The following is an 18,969-nucleotide window of genomic DNA, read 5'->3' as shown; positions in this document are numbered from 1 at the left end:
TTGCATTTATAATGAAGAAACTTCCAGTGACACGTCTGAATATTTCATGTTGATTATTGCATTTGTGTGTGGATTTCATGTGTCTGTGATTTATCACTGAAGTTGTAATGTACTGTCACCTCCTGCACACAGCACAGAACAGCGGGACCAGGATGTATAATGCCAGGCGTAACCACTTAGAGGATCTCTGTTGACTGGTGGGTTAAAACGGTAATGGATCCCGGGATTTTCCTCACGGACCAACACCTGCAACACATTGCGCACAACAACGTTTTGAATTGTCTTAAAATGTCTGCTGTCAAAAAGGGATTTAAACATTCATTGTTTTCACAGGTGCACAAGTCAAAAGTGCAACAACAGTAATGAATATTTACATTGTTTGAAAGTGCTTGCACGGTTTCTCAAAGCCTTTCTGAGTACATCATCACCATAGAGAACTATAATTGCCCGCAATAGTGGAACTTTTACGCACTACTGCAAAGTAATTATATTCAATTAAATGTAAAATGTAATATTAATCAGAAACACTAGGAATTGTTTATCTGTGTTTGAGTAAAGTTGCTACAGGAGTTTAGGGAATTTTTCCATTGTTTAATTATGTTTTCTTTTGTACTCTCACAGGCAACAAAATTTCAGCAATGTATGCATAAATTCATACAAACAATTACAGTTGACCCACAGAACATATATACTGCAGCTTTCGAAATTCGGAGGCATCTGTGCCAATACAGGCAGTGCACAAAAATAATGCCTGAGCAGACCACCCAGAATCTCTGAGTTATCTGCATTATTACCATGACAATTAGAGTCATGTTGGTGGGCCCTAGTGCTTCCAAGGTCTCTGGTTCATTGGTGGGGCGACGGTAGTGGAATGAGGTTCCTGCGATGTCAAAGTGTCGTGGAGTGTCGATCGTCAGCTTGCCGTTGATAAAGTACTGATCCCCTTTGCTCTTCAACACTATGACAGTCACAAAAATGGTTAATGATTAACAGTCTCAAAAAACACAACTGATTCTTCGACAGGGAAACACTTTGCTTGACCATGGCTTAACATCTTTCCTAACCCTTGATTAAGGCCACGTGTAAGTTGCAAAAGGGTGTTTGCACCGCTTTTAACTCTGGGTTGTGAAGCTTTTGCTATGCTAACCCCGAATTGTTATGTGAAGGTACTGTATGCATAAAACAATGCTGTACAAATGCACCATAATGTGACACAAAATTAGTCCATACGACTTTTGCGATGAAGCAATTCAATAGATTTGTGTGAGGATCAGACCAAAATTAAAGTAGTTTTTCTTGTATTTTTTGTTTTAATGTTGCCTTTTTGGACCTTGACAGCCGAAAGTCACTATGTTCTATTGTAGAATGTAAAGAGTTGCACATCAATCATTTAAAAGTCTTTACTTTTGTGTTCCACAGAAAAAATAACAGCAAACCAGAGATAGAATGGGAGAAATCATAATGCTGAATACTGCAGCTATTGTTGTCACATTTTATTGCGGATATAAAACTTTGTGTTATTTGACTGCAATCTTGAACAACCGTTTTGGATATTTCTGCCTTTTCTCATTCAGCTGTACTTATATTGATTGAAAATAGCTGCTCGGAAGTGTTAATAACATGGGGCCTGACTAGCCTTAAAGGGACTTATGTTTAAGACAAAATGAATTTGAATAAATAATGATAGAGCTATTCCTTTAAAAAATTCACAGTGTGAAATCTCTAAACCTTACAACCAGTCTTAAAGGAATATTCCAGGTTTAATACAAGTTAAGCTCAATTGACAGTATTTGGGGCATAATATTGATTACTACAAAAAATTATTTAGACTCATCCCTCACTCCTTTTCTTTAAAAAAAACAAATAAATAAATCTGGGTTCCAGTGAAGCACTTACAATGGAAGTGAATGGGGCTCTAAAACGGCTGTAAAAATGACGATTTAATGAACTTTACAGCTTAAAGGTGCTGTAAGTGATTTTTTCATGGAAAGGTATGGAAAAGATTTTCCTAATCCCTAAAAGATATTAATGAAATAAGTGTCGTGAGATAACTCATCTGTCTCTGTGACAGCACTAGACTCTCCAAACAGCAAATAAAAATTACACTTTCGACCTGCCAATCATTTTGCGATTCTCATAGTATTGTAGTTGCAGCGAATTATTGATGCTTACCGCCATTTTTAAGCCATGTTGTTCATAACAATTGTCTGTTGAGGGTGCTATTTTGCTGCTGTTCTTTTAAACAACAATTTCTGCTCAGGTTGGTCTCAATAAAGCTCATTTGTTATCTTTGGAGTGCGGGGTTTTAGGAAAAGGGTGCGTGGCTACTTCAACTGCTCAGTCTCGTGGTAGTAGATTGGCTGAAATCGCTTACAGCACCTTTAAACTTTTAATAGAAGAGTAAAATTTTCTAAAATTATAAGCCTTTAAACCGTCTAAAAATGGGCTACATTTATTTCCACCGTGAGTGCCTCAATGTAAACCAGATGTTTGCTTTTTCTTTTTAAGAAAAGGTGGGCAAGTCGAAAGTATTTTTTTGTGGTAATCAACATTATGCCACAATTAACTTGTATTGAACCCGGAATATTCCTTTAATTATTAACTGAGGTAATGTATGAGCAGTAAGAAATATAGAACAAAATAACCCAGGTTAAAAATGACCCTGGGATAACAACTGAAATTTTAAAAGCCCATAAGACATCTTAGCTGAACCACCAAAAGCCCTTTTAATCTCTATTAAAGGTGCTGTAAGTGATTTTAGCCATTCTAGAATTTTGACAAGCTGAGTCATTGGATTAGCTACACCCCCTCTTTCCAAAACCCTGCACTCAAAAGATACCAAATGAGCTTTATTGACACCAACATGAGCAGAATCAACAGCAGCTAAATAGCGCCCTCAACCGACAACTGTAATGAGCAACATGGCATAAAAATGTCATTATGCCTCAATATTTTGCTGCAACTATAATACTATGAGAAAGTGCAAAATAACGGACAAAGCGTCATAGTCCATGGCCTGGGGAGACTTTTTTGTTTGCCGTTTACAGAGTCTAGAGCTGTCACAGAGACCAGTGAGATACAGTATATCAGGACACTTATATCATTAATATCTTTCAGGGAGTAGTACAAGTTTTTGCATACCTTTCCATGAAATGTCCTTTCTGTTCTGCCTCTGATACCCAATTCACCTCAAAACTCTAACAATGTATTAATTCTAGGTCCTACGCAGAGGCTCATATTTGAGTCAAACCTTGAAAAATTGTGTCTCACCCAAGTAATTGAGAGAGACATTCAGCTCTTGGATGTGTATGAATACAGATCCTTTGGGGATCCTGACCACCTCCTCATAACCTAAGAGAGAGCACACACACATGCATACATTTATTCATAGTGGGAGAACAATGCAGTTAGTGGTGTATTACTGTGATGGGATATGCAGAGGTTTGAGATTCCGACTGAATTCCTGGGCAACATCAATTGAATCCACTGCCCAACACTTATCATGTTTAAGGCCAGATTCCACCGCAGGCCTGCAAACAACTCTAGCCTCTGACCAGAGAGAGTAAAAAAAATAGCTAAACTAATTTTGCAATCCAGTCCTGTAGCTGACAGAGATTTTGTTGTTAACTGTCAAGAAGCGATGTGGTGAATACTGTGCCACATAGTAATAAACAATCAGCCCACAATCCCTGGACGTGACCCCTAGTGTCTATCTATACTGAATGCTGGAATACTAGACACATGCAGAGAGAGACAAAGTGAGAGAAACTATTCATTAGTTGTCTGTACTAAGTGAATGTATTATCATATATTGACAAATGTTTATACTATTCTATTCTATATTATTAATAATTGTATTAACGTTACTGGTACCACATTAAAGCAATATAAATTATTTTCAAAAATGGCAGCAACAGCAATATAATAAAAGGCCAATGTTCAGTTATATTGTATTGTATTGTTTTGTATAATATTATTAAAACAATTATTGGAATAGTTTTATTTATTTATTTAGTTTATTTCCTTGTAGATTATGTAGGGAGTTTGTGGTTACCAGGCAATGCAGCAACTTGGCACATTATATACAGTATATAGAGACATAGAAGGTATACAGATTTTACATTGGCTTAGAACAGGGCTCATCCAGTCAGGTTTTAGAGTCCGAACTGACCGTTTTCTTAATGTCACTGTTTTTGTGTATGTGTATTGATGATTTGGCAATATTGTATGTAAAGCAATCAAGCAAGATGCAACTGAAAAACTGAAACTGCAAAAGATAGATAGAAGTAGGCAGAAATGAGCCATGAGTGTTCATTCACATGGCATTATCACTCAGTTGGCATTTTTTCTTTGCTTTCAGGGACATAGTATCTCAATGAAAATATCTCATTCATTGACCATATTTCTAAATATAAAAAGTGTTGTTTCTTTGTACTTAAATGGTATATGTGTCCTCAAGAACCCGGAGTTCACAAATACAGCTGGAGCCAAGAATAGCCCATCATCTTGGCCTCGGCTAGCCACTGAGGTCAATGTTGTCCTGCCGCCCACCCAGGGAGTGGCCCACTAGAGCTTCCTGAAGCTGAGAATAACCCTCAGCCCTGCACTGAGCCAGCAGCCTGCAGTTTAGCAGCACCACCCATCAGAACTTGATTGGCAGGCTCAAGGCCCAGACCAAGGCCAATTGAACACCTTTGGGACACACTGGAACGCCAACTGTGAGCCAGATCCCATCGCCCTTACATCAATGCCTGACCTCACTGATGCTCTTGTGTTTGAATGGAAGCAATTTCACACAGCCATGTATTAACATGTTGTGGAAAACCTTCGTAGAAGAGTGGAAAAGCTTAGGGAGGACCAATTCCATATTTATGCCAATTGTTTTGAAATGAAATACTCTACAAGCACATTGGGTTATAGTGATTGTTTGTTCACATCACTTAGAAAGCTGGGAATGAGACTCACCACATTTCTAAAACCTTCAATAAAAATTTTATAAACTGTACATTATATAATGCTTAATAGATCTCTCTCTCTCTCTAAACCCTCATCCTAAATGAAATATGTCTGTTTCAGAGCAAAGCAGAAGAAGGAATTTTGCATGGCTGAGATCCAATATTTGAACATTTATGACTTTCAAGGGAGGAAGAACAGGCTTAGGCCTTGCAGGTAATTATAAAATGCCTTTTCAGAATGGCTGGGTTCCCTGCACACCCCTCAACAGCAAGGCAGCTGTCCAACACATATATGACCATAAACATGATGTTTACCATACAAACAATCACACACATTGTTTGAGTTTCCATTAAGTGATTATATAGCCTCCCTGAATACATCTAAATCCTGAAGTGTGCCAGGCGCCAGTCAAAGCGCCAGTTGTTTTCAAAAATAGTATTTCATTTAACTTTTTCCAGCTCATGATATAATTATTTCCTTAATCCAGCGAAGAGATACACTACCGGTCAAAAGTTTAGGGTCACTTACTCATTCTTTATTATTATTATTTTTCACACTTAAGGATAATACTAAAGGCATCAAAACTATGGAAGAACAGAAATGGAACTATAGGAATTGTGTTGTGACTAAAACAAAAATCCAAAATAAATCAAAACTATGTTATATTTTAGCATCTACAAAGTAGCCACCCTTTGTATAGAATTTGCAGAAACATGCTCTTGACATTTTTCAACCAGCTTCTCCAGGAATCACCCAGGGATGCTTTTTAAACAGTATTGAATGTATTCCCATCAATACTGGGCACTTATTAGCTGCTTTTCTTTATTATTCTGTCCAATTCATCCATTTCAAAAACATTTTTTTAAAATAAAATGTTAGTTTTATAATTAAATAAATGTATATGTTGGCACAATTATATTTTTGTCTACAAAACTAATTTCAAACAATTAAGCATACGCTTCAAATCAAAAGGTTTTTAAGATCATGAGAAACATTTCAGTCAAGTGACCCCAAACTTTTGAACGGCAGTGTACATATTTTCTAAATAGACTAAATAGTCTGAATGACTTGACTAATCTTAATGAAGACCTGCGTAATTGCGCTGATTTATGGTCCTATACACCAGACATGTTTCTTAGAGGGCGTTCACATTAGGGCTGTGCTAATACAATCATACAGCTATAAGCCAAAACATTATGACCATTCACATGTAAAGCGAATAATGTTGATAATCTCATAACAAGGCCACATGTCAAGTTCTGGGTAGATAAGATGGTTAGCCAACAATCAGTTCTCATACTCAACATGTTGAATGCAGGAGAAACAGGCAAGAGTAAAGACCTGAGTGACTTTGACAAGGGCAAAATTGTTATGGCCAGACGACTGGGTCAAAGCATCTCTGACACGGCAAAGCTTGTGGGGTACTCCAGTGGTAACAGTGGTGAGTACATACTGACAGTGGTCCGAGGAGGGATCAAACTACAAAGTGGAGACAGAGTGTTGGGTTCCTAAGGCTCATCGATGCACAGGGGCAATGAAGGTTATCCTGTCTGGTCCAAGTCACAGAAAATGTTAATGATGGTTATGGAAGGAATGTGTCACAACACACAGTGCATTGCACCCTGTTGAGTATGGGGCTGCATTGCCGCAGACCAGTCAGAGTGCCCATGATGACCTCTGTTCACCATTGAAAGCACCTACAATGGGCATGCGAGCATCGGAACTGGACCTTGGAGCAGTGGAAGAAGGTCGCCTGGTCCGATGAGTCCTGTTTTGTTTTACACCACAAGGCGGTGGAGAGAGTGTGATGCTCTGGGCAATGTTCTGCTGGGAAACCCTGGGTCTGGTCATTCATGTGGACATCAATTTGACAAGTACCACCTACCTAAACATTATTGCAGACCAGGTACACCCATTCATGACAATGGTATTCCCTGATTGCAGTGGCCTCTTTCAGCAGGATAATGTGCCCTGCCTCACTGCACACATTGTTCTGGAATGGTTTGTGGAACATGATGAAGAGTTCAAGGAGTTGCTCTGGCCTCCAAATTTCCCAGATCTCAACATGGATGTGCTGGACCAACAAGTCCATTCCATGGTGGTTCCACCATCACAACTTACAGGACTGGAACGATCTGGTGCTAATGACTTGGTGCCAGGTACCACAGGACACCTTCAGGGAAAGGAATCCATGCCTTGGCAGGTCGGCGCTGTTTTAGTAGCATGCGGAGGACCAACAGCATATTAGGTAGGTTGTCATAATGTTTTGGCTAATCTGTGTATATCGATATTTCATAATACTTCACAATATTGTATCAATACTTTAGATCCCCTGCGATGGACTGGCGACCTGTCCAGGGTGTCCCCCACCTTTCGCCCAATGTTAGCTGGGATAGGCTCCAGCCCCCCGCGACCCTGTACACAGGATAAGCGGTTGATGATGGATGGATGGACTTTAGATCCCTGTATCAACGTTTGTATTTATTTATTTATTTGTGCAATTGTATCATGTCCTATAATTAAATAACAAAGAAGCAGGTTGTTCTCTTTCACTCAATTAGAGCAGTATTAATTGCAATATCATGATGCCCGGCGATGTATTGAATTGTGACATATGCGTAGCAAAGAGACTTGTATCGTGAGGTGGTTTGTTGATACCCAGGCCTAGTTCACGGAAGTGTTCTTAGTGTTTTTATGCTCGTTTCGAGGGAAATAACATCATCCTCGGGGAGAGAGCTCTTAGAAAGCTACAGAAGTTATTTCACTCTCCAGCTCTGCAGCGGATGTAACCCAATCCTTCTGTAAAGCTGCGGGTCCAGATGGCATTCCGTGCCATCAAAGTGCGCGAACCAACTGGTTGGTGTTTTTACGGACATTTTCAACCTTTCCCTCTCTTTGTCTGCAGTCCCCACATGCTTTAAATCGTTCACCATTGTGCCTGTACCAAAGCAATCCAAAATCACTTGCTTAAATGTTGCTCTGACCCCCATCATCAGCAAATGCTTTGAGAGACTAACCAGAGATTACATCTGCTCTGTGCTGCCTACCTCACTGGACCCACTGCAGTTTGCTAACCGTAACAACTGCTCTACTGATGACGCCATTGCATCGATACTACACACTGCTCTCTCCCACCTGGAAAAAAGGAACACTTATGTGAGAATGCTGTTTGTAGACTACAGCTCAGCATTCAACACATAGCGCCCTCCAATCTTGATGAGAAAATCAGAGCTCTGGGCTTTAAACAGCTCGCTGTGCAACTGGATCCTGGTCTTCCTGTCAAGCAGACACCAGGTGGTTAGAATGAGCAGAAACATCTCCTCATCACTGACCCTCAATACTGGAGCCCCGTAGGGCTGTGTTCTTAGCCCACTCCTGTATTCTCTGTACACACATTACTGTGTGGCAACACAGAGCTCCAATGCCATCTTTAAGTTTGCTGACGATATGACGGTGGTAGGTCTGATCACGGACAATGATAAAACAGCCTCAGAGAGGAGGTGCACACTCTGACAGGCTGGTGTCAGGAGCATGACCACTCCCTTAACGTCAGCAAGACCAAGGAGCTTGTGGTGGACTTCAGGAGAAAAGACAGAGAACGCAGCCCCATCACCATTAATGGAGTACCGGTGGAGAGAGTCAGCAGCTTCAAGTTCCTCAGTGTCCACATCACTGAGGAACTCACATAGTCTGTCCACATTGAGGCCATTGTGAAGAAGGCTCACCAGTGCCTCTTCTTCCTGAGACAGCTGAGGAAGTTTGAATGAACCACCACATCCTCACACGGTTCTACACCAGCACTGAAGAGTGGCTGCACCACATCCTGACTGGCTGCATCACTGCCTGGTACAGCAACAGCCTGCCCTCAACCTCAAAGCCCTGCAAAGGGTTGTGTGAACTACCAGACACCTCATCAGAGGTGAGCTTCCCTCCCTCCAGGACATATATACCAGGCAGTGTGTGAAAAAAGCTTGGAGGATAATCACACTCCAGCCACCCAAGCCATGGGCTGCTCTCACTGCTCACATCAGGCAGATGGTATCCCAGCATCAGGAAACCCTCCAGCCGACTTCATGACAGCTTCTTCCCCCAAGCAATCAGACTTTTGAACTCTTGATCTCTCACGATCAATATACAACAGCACTGCACTTTATTAATCTTACACTGAACTGTCATAAATTATATTCTCTCATAACAACACACTGGCAACTGACTATCAACCGACAGCCTGAATGTCAATACAGCACTTACAACCTACTGTATATTTTATATATACAGTTTTTATTGTATATTGTGTGTATGCGTATTCTATATTGTGTGTATTGTAATATACATTGTATATTATTATTTGTATATTTTTTTGTGTGTAATTATGTGTATATTAGATATGTAAATTGAGTTGTTTAAAGCTGATGTTAATTGTAAATTGGTAGATGTCTCATCACTGTCATGACTGCTATGTTGCTCGGAATTGCACCCAAGAATTTCACCCACTGTTGCACTTTTGTATATGGTTGAGTGAAAATAAAAGGGATTTTATTTGATTTGTTTAAAAAACAGCACTACCCAATGGAACAGAACATGCATTAAGACGTGTTTTTGAAGTCAAACTTATTTTAACTTTAGATACCATCTTAAAAACGCAACGCTACCTGCGCAAGACACAGAAAAACAACAAGACGTGACACAATTGTCATAGATGACTGTCTGCATGTGAATATCGACTGACAATATTCCGAGGCCCCGTAGTACCTTAATGCAGCTCTGAAAACAGTGCATTGATGGTTGTAACTATAGTGCTTTATAAGGGATTAATTTAACATGTGTCTTGAAATGTATCCACTTTAAAGCTGAAGTGTTCAATTTCTGCGGCACTAGCGTCAACAAAGGGATTTGCAAAAAAATAAAAATTTCAAACAGCTTTCCTGAAAATATTCCCTCCACCATTGGTAAAAAAAAATACAAATAAAATAAAAATGTCCCCGCCGAGTCAATGTTGTGTCAGGCTGGACAAGACGTTCAAACAATGTTGGTTGTTGGACAACTAGTCGATCATCCTGACCCAATCCTAATTGAGAGTCATGTTTAAAGATGACTTTCTGGTAGCAGGCTGAGAAAGTGCTAACTGTAGAACAGGAAAACTACATTATCAAAGAGATTAAAAAGGTCTGTTTATGCCACTGAAGGAAGGAGCAACAGTATCCCTTGTGCCCTGGACACTCTTTACTTCTAGGTTGGATCCAGACCTTAAAAAATACTCCCCCAGACACAAGGAGAACTTGCCAAGGCTGCTCCCAGTACCTCAAAGCATGTCACACACACAATTCTGAGGTCTTAGGGAGCTACTCAGATCAGATACTAGGCTTGTGTTACTTCAGTTAACAAGAGACCTAGGAACAGAGTCTTGCATGTGCATTTGCAGGATTCACAAAATTATATTTTCCTTCTACTGAGGGACATTAATGTTGGTAATAATTCACTAAGAATTAATTGTGGTCACTTATATCATCATTTGTTAGTGCATTCTATTTTAGCACTTGATATGCAGGTAACGGCACTAGCCCACAAAATTAGTGCAATTGCTAGAAGACTGAGATTGCTAGAGTGGCAAAATTTTCATATTAAGGTTAACCTAGAGGTTACAACCACCCTCCCCCATACATATAGTATTCCGCTGTATCAGGGTCAAAGTAATTTTGACATGCAAGAAATGTTTCTTTTGTTGGTCCTGGAACAACATTCCTGTCAAAGATACAATCCTAACCTTACCCCTAACCCCAACAATTACCTGAAATCCCTGAAATCTGAGGAAAATTACAAGTTGATAAGAAGGATATTTAAGCTCCAACGCCAATCCTAAACCTAAAGGTTGAAGCATATTTCGGTTTTCTGCTTAAATTTCTTCATCAGCACAGTCCATGTGGACTGTCTGTGTGCAGCCTCTTTTATGGAACTTCACACACCAGTACTTGTGGCATTGAGTTGAACGTGTTGAGTGAGTCTGTACGGGCTAGCAGCCAAAATAGTATACTTTGAAAGGCTAGAACACTCATCCTTATGCGAGACATAAAGGCACGTGGAAAAACAAAGCATTTCCTAGCCTTAAACTTAACCCTATGCCTAAACTTTACCCTAAAAATATGACTGTTTGGAACATTGTTCCAAAAACAATGTTGATCCAGGAACATGTCTACTTGGCAAAATCAAAGTCACCCTATACTAGATCATATAGCTCCTGGTTAAGTTGGACGATGGTTGGAATGGGAACTTTACCACATGCTAAAGTGGGACAAATGTTTAGTTAATTTTCTTGTGTATTCTAGAACCAAGGCATACACTGGCTTAGACCAGTGTATTGAATTTCTGCTTCAAGGTCCAGTGGTACTTTTGGAACACTCACCCATCAATGAAGGAATTGTGCTTCAACTTGTACACAGGCCCAGAAATAAATTATTTTAGCTCTATTCAAAACTGAGGAACAATATTTCAGCACCCAACTCTGTGCTGAAATGAGCTTTATTTTAACATTAGGGGATCATATTTTAACACTAACTGTAAATCCACAGCTATAGAATCTCAACCTCTATCAAGACAGGAGGTGTTTTTACCAATCCATCCCTTCGAGGGCCTGTATTTTAACACCTAAAACATTATTTCATGATACTGTTTATCTTAAGCTGAATTGTATGTGGAAACTTTTCAACACCCAAGTCCTCAGTGAGTAAAAATGGAATTTCAGCAATGTGCTTCTTTTGCACATATTGATACAGATTGTTCCAACTCAAACTAAAGCACACAAACTCCATACCTCCTTCGGATAAAGAGTCGTTGAAAACCCCCTCGATGACCTGACAGCTGCTGCCATCTCCTCCACAAATGCGACAGCGGTCTTCTCGAACGTCTGAACTCAGGATCCGATCACAGCCCACATGCTGCAGATATAAAGACACATAAATATGCAGAGGGGTCTGCAGTCAGGGCAAAGGTCAGTGCTTACGGTCAGTAGAAAATGTACAAAACAGCCAGATATTACAGTAAATATGGTCAAAGTTGGATGATAATATTGCATAGAAACACTTTTCACAATCCCGATAAAGTCTGGTCCACATTGCAGTCATGTTGCAAGTTTGCACGGCCACGAGACACAATGATAACCAATGACGTTTGACCAATGTAACCACCAAATTTGATTTGATTTGAAAGTGAATAATGACTTTTATTTTGTTCTGTTTATCATACAAAGCGATCGTATCACTTCAGAATACTTGGAATGAGTCATACCATGCATGAATCATACCAGTTACTTTTACTGTGGTTTTATGGCATTCTTTAGAGCTTGACAGACCGGAGTGACTATTCACTTACATTATGGAGAATAAACCCTGTGAAGACTTTTTAAAAACTTCTGTGTTCCACAGAATACAGAAAGTCAAATGGGTTTGAGCGACATTAGGGTGAGTAAATAATGATAGAATCAGTTATTTTTGGGCGAAATATTATTTTAATGATTTTGGACCGTAAATGAAAACGTTCAGAGTCACAATCCAACTTCATCAGGTTTCTGCAGAGGAATTTTCACTTTAAGTATTGAACTGTAAATCCATTTGGATGAACAGTGTCAACTAAATATTAGGAATTTAATGGGGCTAATCTGCACAAAATTAAGATTCATAAAGAATAAAATTACTCTCTGCTATAAGGATAACACAAAATGGACTCCAATGCGTAACCAACATGACTGAAACAGCATTAAAGTTTTCAAATTCAGGGCAGCTCCAAATACTTTTTTGACCTTTTCTAAATTCCATAACCTGCCATAACCATGTGTGACCTATTTCCTCACAACAAAAATAGTAAGTCAGTGGACACTTGAAGTGGGCAGGGCATGTCCTATGCCGGGACGAACAGAGTCAAGCTTCGGGACATGTGGTTCCAATCACAGTTTTTAATGCCCTGTGCTTCAAAGCTTTTGCTTTCATAATCAATCCCATATTGTTTGGATGTTAAGCCACCGTGAGGCTGCTAACACTACTTTGATTTCTCCCCCTGCTGTTCTGCAGCTTTTATATGCACCATAAATAAGAAAACAGAGGGAAAGAGCAAAGGAAGGAGATAGAGAGAAGTAGATTTGGTGAGAAGAAAATAGAAAAGGGTGAGGGTGGAAGGCAGTGAGGGTACAAGAATTTTCAGCAGCATGTACTGCGAACAGATGAATTTGGAGGGTCATTAGGTTCTTGCAACATTCAGAGCAGAGCAGAATGAGGCTGGACTGAAATGAACTGCTGATAAACAGAACCACCGGTCTGGACAAGAACACAAGGATAAACCAGCCCAACTCGGCCCAAAAGGCCACATGAAAAACAACGCAACACAGTCTTCTCCTGCGCAATATAACAAAACAGAAAACACCACAATGGAACACAAATAAAGCTGCACACTACAGCATGTATTACAAATCATGTTAGCTCTGTTCCAAAACCTGGTGAGCACATGGGCAGCTGGCTGTGTTGCCTATTTCCAATAGAAAAAGTACATTGGAGTGGAACATACAGATGGGCTCAACAGCCAATAAGCTTTAGGTTGCATCACAGCCAGGAGATTTGCTACTTGCTAGTCGGTTGCAGGGGGAGGGACTTTCTCATTCTAGAGACAATTTGATTTGACAAAAATCTGTGTAGTGCAAGGTGAGCCATCAATAGTTTTTGGTCTGTTTTCCCAGAAGAAAAAGTATATACATTGTACATGCATGCATCTGATAAAAATTTATTTTGTCAAGTTTGAGTGCAGTAGCATATAGATGGCTTCATACATAATAGACAGACAAAAGCCACACAATTGTGCATTTGAATGCCAAGAGGCAGCAATGGAGTATTTACAGTGCAGTGAAAAGAGCCAAAATGAGCTCTAATGAAAGCCAGGATGCTCCACATTGCAACAGTAAACCTCCAAAGAACAGTTTAAAGATTGGTGAATCACAAAAAGTGGGAAGAGAATGGGGGAGAGACTTTCTTCTGTTCTCTCTTTTCCCCTGGCAAAGTTTCAAAGCTGTCCAAACACCACAACAGGAAAAACATCTGTATGAGTACTACTATGTAAACACTTTCTGTGTTGAAAAGGAGAAATGTACTGCATACTTAAACATGTGTATACTGTATGTGCGTGTTCCCCTCTCACCTTACACTCGCCATTCACACAAACGTCCAGAGAGTCGTCCCTGCAGGGCGTGCCATCCACTACAGCTGGTGCGCGCTCGGTGTAGAAGTTATAGTCTTCTGCTAGGCAGTTCAGTGAGCATGACTTCACCCCACCTGAAGGAAAACGTGCTAAAAATCACATCATGTGCCATTTAGTTACAACAAGCTGCTGATACTTACAACAACAGCTGTACTGGCAAATATTCAATAACAGCTGAAAATGCAAAAGGCGCTAAATAAAAGTGCCACATGTTGTTCTTATAGTACAGTGGTCTAAAAAGACAGGTTGGAAGTCTTCAGTTTTATATAAAAACATTAATAGTAAAAATTAATTATAAGAAAATGTATACAATTTATAAGAAAATAAATATTCTTGAGATAATATTTTACAGAGCTAACATGTTATCTTTATAATATCACACTAACTATTTTTCTCACAGTCAAATTGGGTCTTTTTATGTGAAAATATAAAGCTGACATTATATTTTCCCTCAAAGTGTTTCATCATATTGGGGGGGGGGGGGGGTACCCAATTTGAAAACCCCTGTTATAATACATCCCATAAAAAAGAAAAATCACAGAGGACATATATTAATATTTTAATTGTTTTGTCAGGACAGCAATGGGATAAAAAAGAGAGCAAATGGACAAAATTACAAATTTGTCATTATTTATTCACCCTCATGACTTTCCAATCCTGTATGCTGTTATTATTTTTCTGTGGAACACAAAAGTAGGCATTTTTGAAGAATCATTATGCCATGACAGTTCATAATTACTAGGGATGGTCAAACTCCAAAAAGAACCAGTGAATTTCCATTCTTGTATGTGGATATGGACATGGGCAAGAGGTGAGCTTTGGCGGAGGAAAAGATTATCAGTGAATAATGACTTAAATTACGGTCAGTTCTTTACACAAACCTATGCAGTATAACTACTTTTATGGAGCTTTTTTGTGTTTTTGGTGTTTTTTTTTCTTGACAATCCCTGGTCAGTTTGTACTTTTGTTGTGTGGCAAGCACTGCATAACAATTCTTAAAAAATTCTACTTTTGTGTTTTACAGAAACAATTACAGAACGACATGAGGGTAAGTATAAATAATGACAGAACTGTCATTTTTGGGGAACTATTCCATTAAGTATCCTTCAGATTTTCTCATGAGAAATAGACTTTAGATATATATATATACAATTTGTCACAAATGGATACCAAAGTGTGCAATGAAAAGTCAAAGATATAATTTTCAGTTTTATAGATATAAAATCTTAATCTTGGAGGCATTTGTGGTGACCACAATGCATCTGGACACTTGCTTTAAGGGAACTCCTGTCCGTAGAAATGCAAGGTCAGGTGCAACTTATTCAAGACTGAAAAAGTGGAGGCAGAGGGGCATAAAAGCCACGAGATGTGTCCTGCAGCACCATGCTCATCTCGGGACTCTTTTCCCATTTGACCGCTGAGGTGGGTGAGCACCAGGACCCTGCGTGCACACAGCAACTCTCGAACGTATGCTAGGAGCAGCCAGTCATTGAGATAGTTGAGTATGTGGATAACCACTTCCCTTAACAGGGCATGAGCTGCCCCTACGACCTTCGTGAAGATGCGAGGGGACAGGGACAGGCAGAAGAGGAGAACCTTTTACTGATACGACCAGCCATCAAAAGCAAACCATAGGAAGGGTCTGTATCGAGGTAAACCGAGACGTGAACGTACGCATCCTTCAGGTCTACCGCTGTGAACCAATCTTGATGTTGGACACAGACCAAAATGTTTCTGCATCAGCAATCAGCATCTTGAACGAAAGTCTGTGTAAAGCCCGGTTCAGAAGTCGCAGGTCCAAGATTGTATTACCCACCGCCTTTTTTGGTATGATGAAGGGCTATATTCCTCATCTCTCTATTGTGCCCTTGCATAGAAGGGTCAAAAACTCCACCCGCAGGGTGGTGGCATTCTCGCCCTGCACCGAGGTGAAGCGGATGCAGCTGAACCAGGGCAGGTGCCTGGCGAATTGAATAGCCGAGTCGGATGGTCCTGGCTAGCCACCGTGATAGGTTGGAAAGCACTAACCACACGTACAAGGTCTGGGAGATGGGTACTAAGGGGGCGATCACGTCTGATGTATCTGGGTGTGGGGCCTTGTCGGGGGGGTGTGGATGGGGCAGGCAATGCCACATCGCGGGGCCCTGGCTGCAAGTTCTCGGTGTCTGGTGGCCATGACAATGGCGGCCATGAACACCAATTATGCGAAAAAAGGAGAGAGGACACTGCTCTTTTTTTGACAATGTGGGTATCGCAGCCCCTCCGTGTGCGGCAAACACAACACAAAAGGAAACGATTTACCTTACGGCCCTCCACCGGAGGATGGAGTGGTATGGGAATCAGCTCCGTAGCGGACATCTCTATCCCTGGGTCTTCCATCTCAGGGGCACTTAAGAACCTTCCGGGTCCACGTGCCAGGCTGTGAGGCGGGGAGGCTTCAGCTTCCTGCAGGGGGCTCTATGCTGGTGCCAAAAACTGGGCTCTGGCTGTGGCAGAACAGCCTGGGCTTTCGCTGCTGCTTCTTTACCGCTGAGAACTGTTGAGCAAAGTCCACAAAAGTGTAGCCAAATAGGCCGATCTGGGAGATGGGCATGTTGAGAAAGCGAACTTTGTCGGCGTCCCTCATCTCCTGGAACACCAAGGTGGACATCGCTTGCCCAAGTGCTCGCGCTGTGACCTTCGTCACCCGGAGGGTGAAGTCGGTCGACAAACGCAGCTCCTGCAGCACATCTGGATCAGGACTACACACGTGCAGCTCTTTCAGTGCCTTGGCCTGGTGTACTTGCAGGAGGGCCATGGCATGCAGGGCAGAGGTGGCCTATCCAGCAGCACTGTAGGCTTTGGTCGCCAGAGACGACGTAGTCCTAAAGGCCCTGGAAGGGAGTGCCGGACGATCCCGCCAGATGGTGGCATTTTGTGGGCATAGGTGCACCGCGACCACCTTATCCACCTGAGGGACCTCCATGTACCCGTGGGCTGCCTACTTTGAGGGTAGTGAGAGCGGATGAACTTTGGAATACAATTCATTTTAATAACATTAACCTTCCCAATCATAGATAAATGTAATGAAGCCGACCTGCCCACATCGCTTGGAAATATTTTTATCAAAGGGTCAAAATAAACTCTAACAAATTTGTTGGGAATAAAATACCCAAATACTCTGTTTAGGCCACTGGACAGCACCTGTCTGAAAAGCCGTTACCAGGCAGTATCCTGTCAGCGCCAAAGCTTTGGATTTAGCCCAATTAACTCTGTATCCTGAGCGGTATAGATCTAGTGGGGTCGGAGACCAATAATAAAATATAATCTGCGTTAATCAAAAGTTATGCGCCACCCCTCCCGCCATCACACCTGCAAAATCATCATCCTTACTTATCGCAGCTGCTAATGGTTCCAGGGCAAGACAGAACAATAATGGGGAAAGAGGGCAACCGTGACGGGTGCCCCTATCCAGAGTAAAATAATCTGAAATTAATCCATTTGTTTGTACTGCCGCTACCGGGTGTCTATAAAGTAACTTAACCCATCCAATAAAAGTATTCCCAAACCTGTACATTTCCAAAATCTTAAAAAGAAAATACCATTCTACAATATCAAACGCCTTTTCAGCGTCAAGTGAGATGGCAGCGACCGGAGTCTGATAATTCACCACTGACCACATGATACTGATTGAACACATAATGTAATCAGAAGAGCTACGGCCTATAAGAGGTATCATAAATTTACTTAATCGGTTAGCCAGGATTTTTGACAATATTTTGATGTCTAGTTGAATTAGGGAAATTGGACGGAAACTCTTACACTTGCTTGGATCTTTGTCCTTTTTAAGAATCAAATTGATCCAGGCTTGTGTCATGGTTGGTGGAAGCTTTCCATTTATTATGATTCCGTATAAACTTCTAGCAAAAGTGGAGCCAATTCTGTAGCATAAGATCTAAAAAACTCAGCGGCAAAGCCATCTGGCCTCGAAGCCTTGCCTGTAGGTAAGGACTTAATTACATCATTCAGCTCCTCCAAGGTTATCTCAGAATCAAGAGAATTTTTCGCTCAGCTGACAGTTTAGGAAGTTCTAATAGTTCCACAAAGTCTCTAATATCTTCATCAGTAGACAAAGACCAGGAACTATAAAGATAACGATAGAATTCTTTAAAAGCATTATTAGTGGCCGAGGTAAATATTTCATCACTAGCAGATTTCACTGAGGGAATTGTAAAATACCTGTTTTATATCTAGCCAGAAGCTTCCCTGCTTTGTCCCCTGACTCAAAGTATGACTGTCTTGCCCTGAACAGTCAAAACTCCACCTTCCACGACAAAATAGTTTTATATCTGTATTTCAATCGGGTCAATTCTCTGAGGCCATTAGATGACATTTGCCCCTTCAGCTCTGCTTCGGCACTAAATATTCCCTTCCAATTCCATGAGTTCTTGTGCTTTGGATTTTTTGGTGAATGAGGCATCCTGTATAATACGGCCCCTAAGAACCACCTTAAGTGCCTCCCTAGCCATGCCCACGGAGGATACTGAGGACCAATTGGTCTCCATATAGACACTGATTTCAGCCTTTAGCATTTTTTGGAATTCAGGATTTTGCAAGAGGGATACATTAAAGTGCCAACCATATGATTTACTTTTCTTCATATGTGGCAACACCTCTAAACACAACAGGGGGTAATCTGAGACTAAAATGTTTCCAATTGAGCAATCAAAAAATCTATTCTAGAGTAAATCTTATGGACTCATAAAAAACAAATGTATAGTGTGTTCTACCAGATGTGTT

General features: G+C 40.8%; 1 protein-coding gene across 1 annotated transcript in view; it reads right to left on the bottom strand.

The window, feature by feature from the left end:
• Nucleotides 1-18,969, bottom strand: part of adamts10 (ADAM metallopeptidase with thrombospondin type 1 motif, 10) — a 102,491-nt gene that overhangs the window by 8,937 nt on the left and 74,585 nt on the right. The window contains exons 16-20 of the mRNA XM_052093665.1: nucleotides 14,131-14,264; nucleotides 11,765-11,888; nucleotides 3,271-3,351; nucleotides 795-958; nucleotides 120-246 (exon numbers count right to left, since the gene is read on the bottom strand). Coding sequence (XP_051949625.1) covers nucleotides 120-246; nucleotides 795-958; nucleotides 3,271-3,351; nucleotides 11,765-11,888; nucleotides 14,131-14,264 — 630 coding nt within the window. The remainder of the gene's footprint in view (nucleotides 1-119; nucleotides 247-794; nucleotides 959-3,270; nucleotides 3,352-11,764; nucleotides 11,889-14,130; nucleotides 14,265-18,969) is intronic.

This window comes from Xyrauchen texanus, chromosome 27 (assembly GCF_025860055.1).
Source record: "Xyrauchen texanus isolate HMW12.3.18 chromosome 27, RBS_HiC_50CHRs, whole genome shotgun sequence".
Classification (NCBI taxonomy): domain Eukaryota; kingdom Metazoa; phylum Chordata; class Actinopteri; order Cypriniformes; family Catostomidae; genus Xyrauchen; species Xyrauchen texanus.
This window is presented reverse-complemented; position numbering and strand designations above follow the sequence as displayed.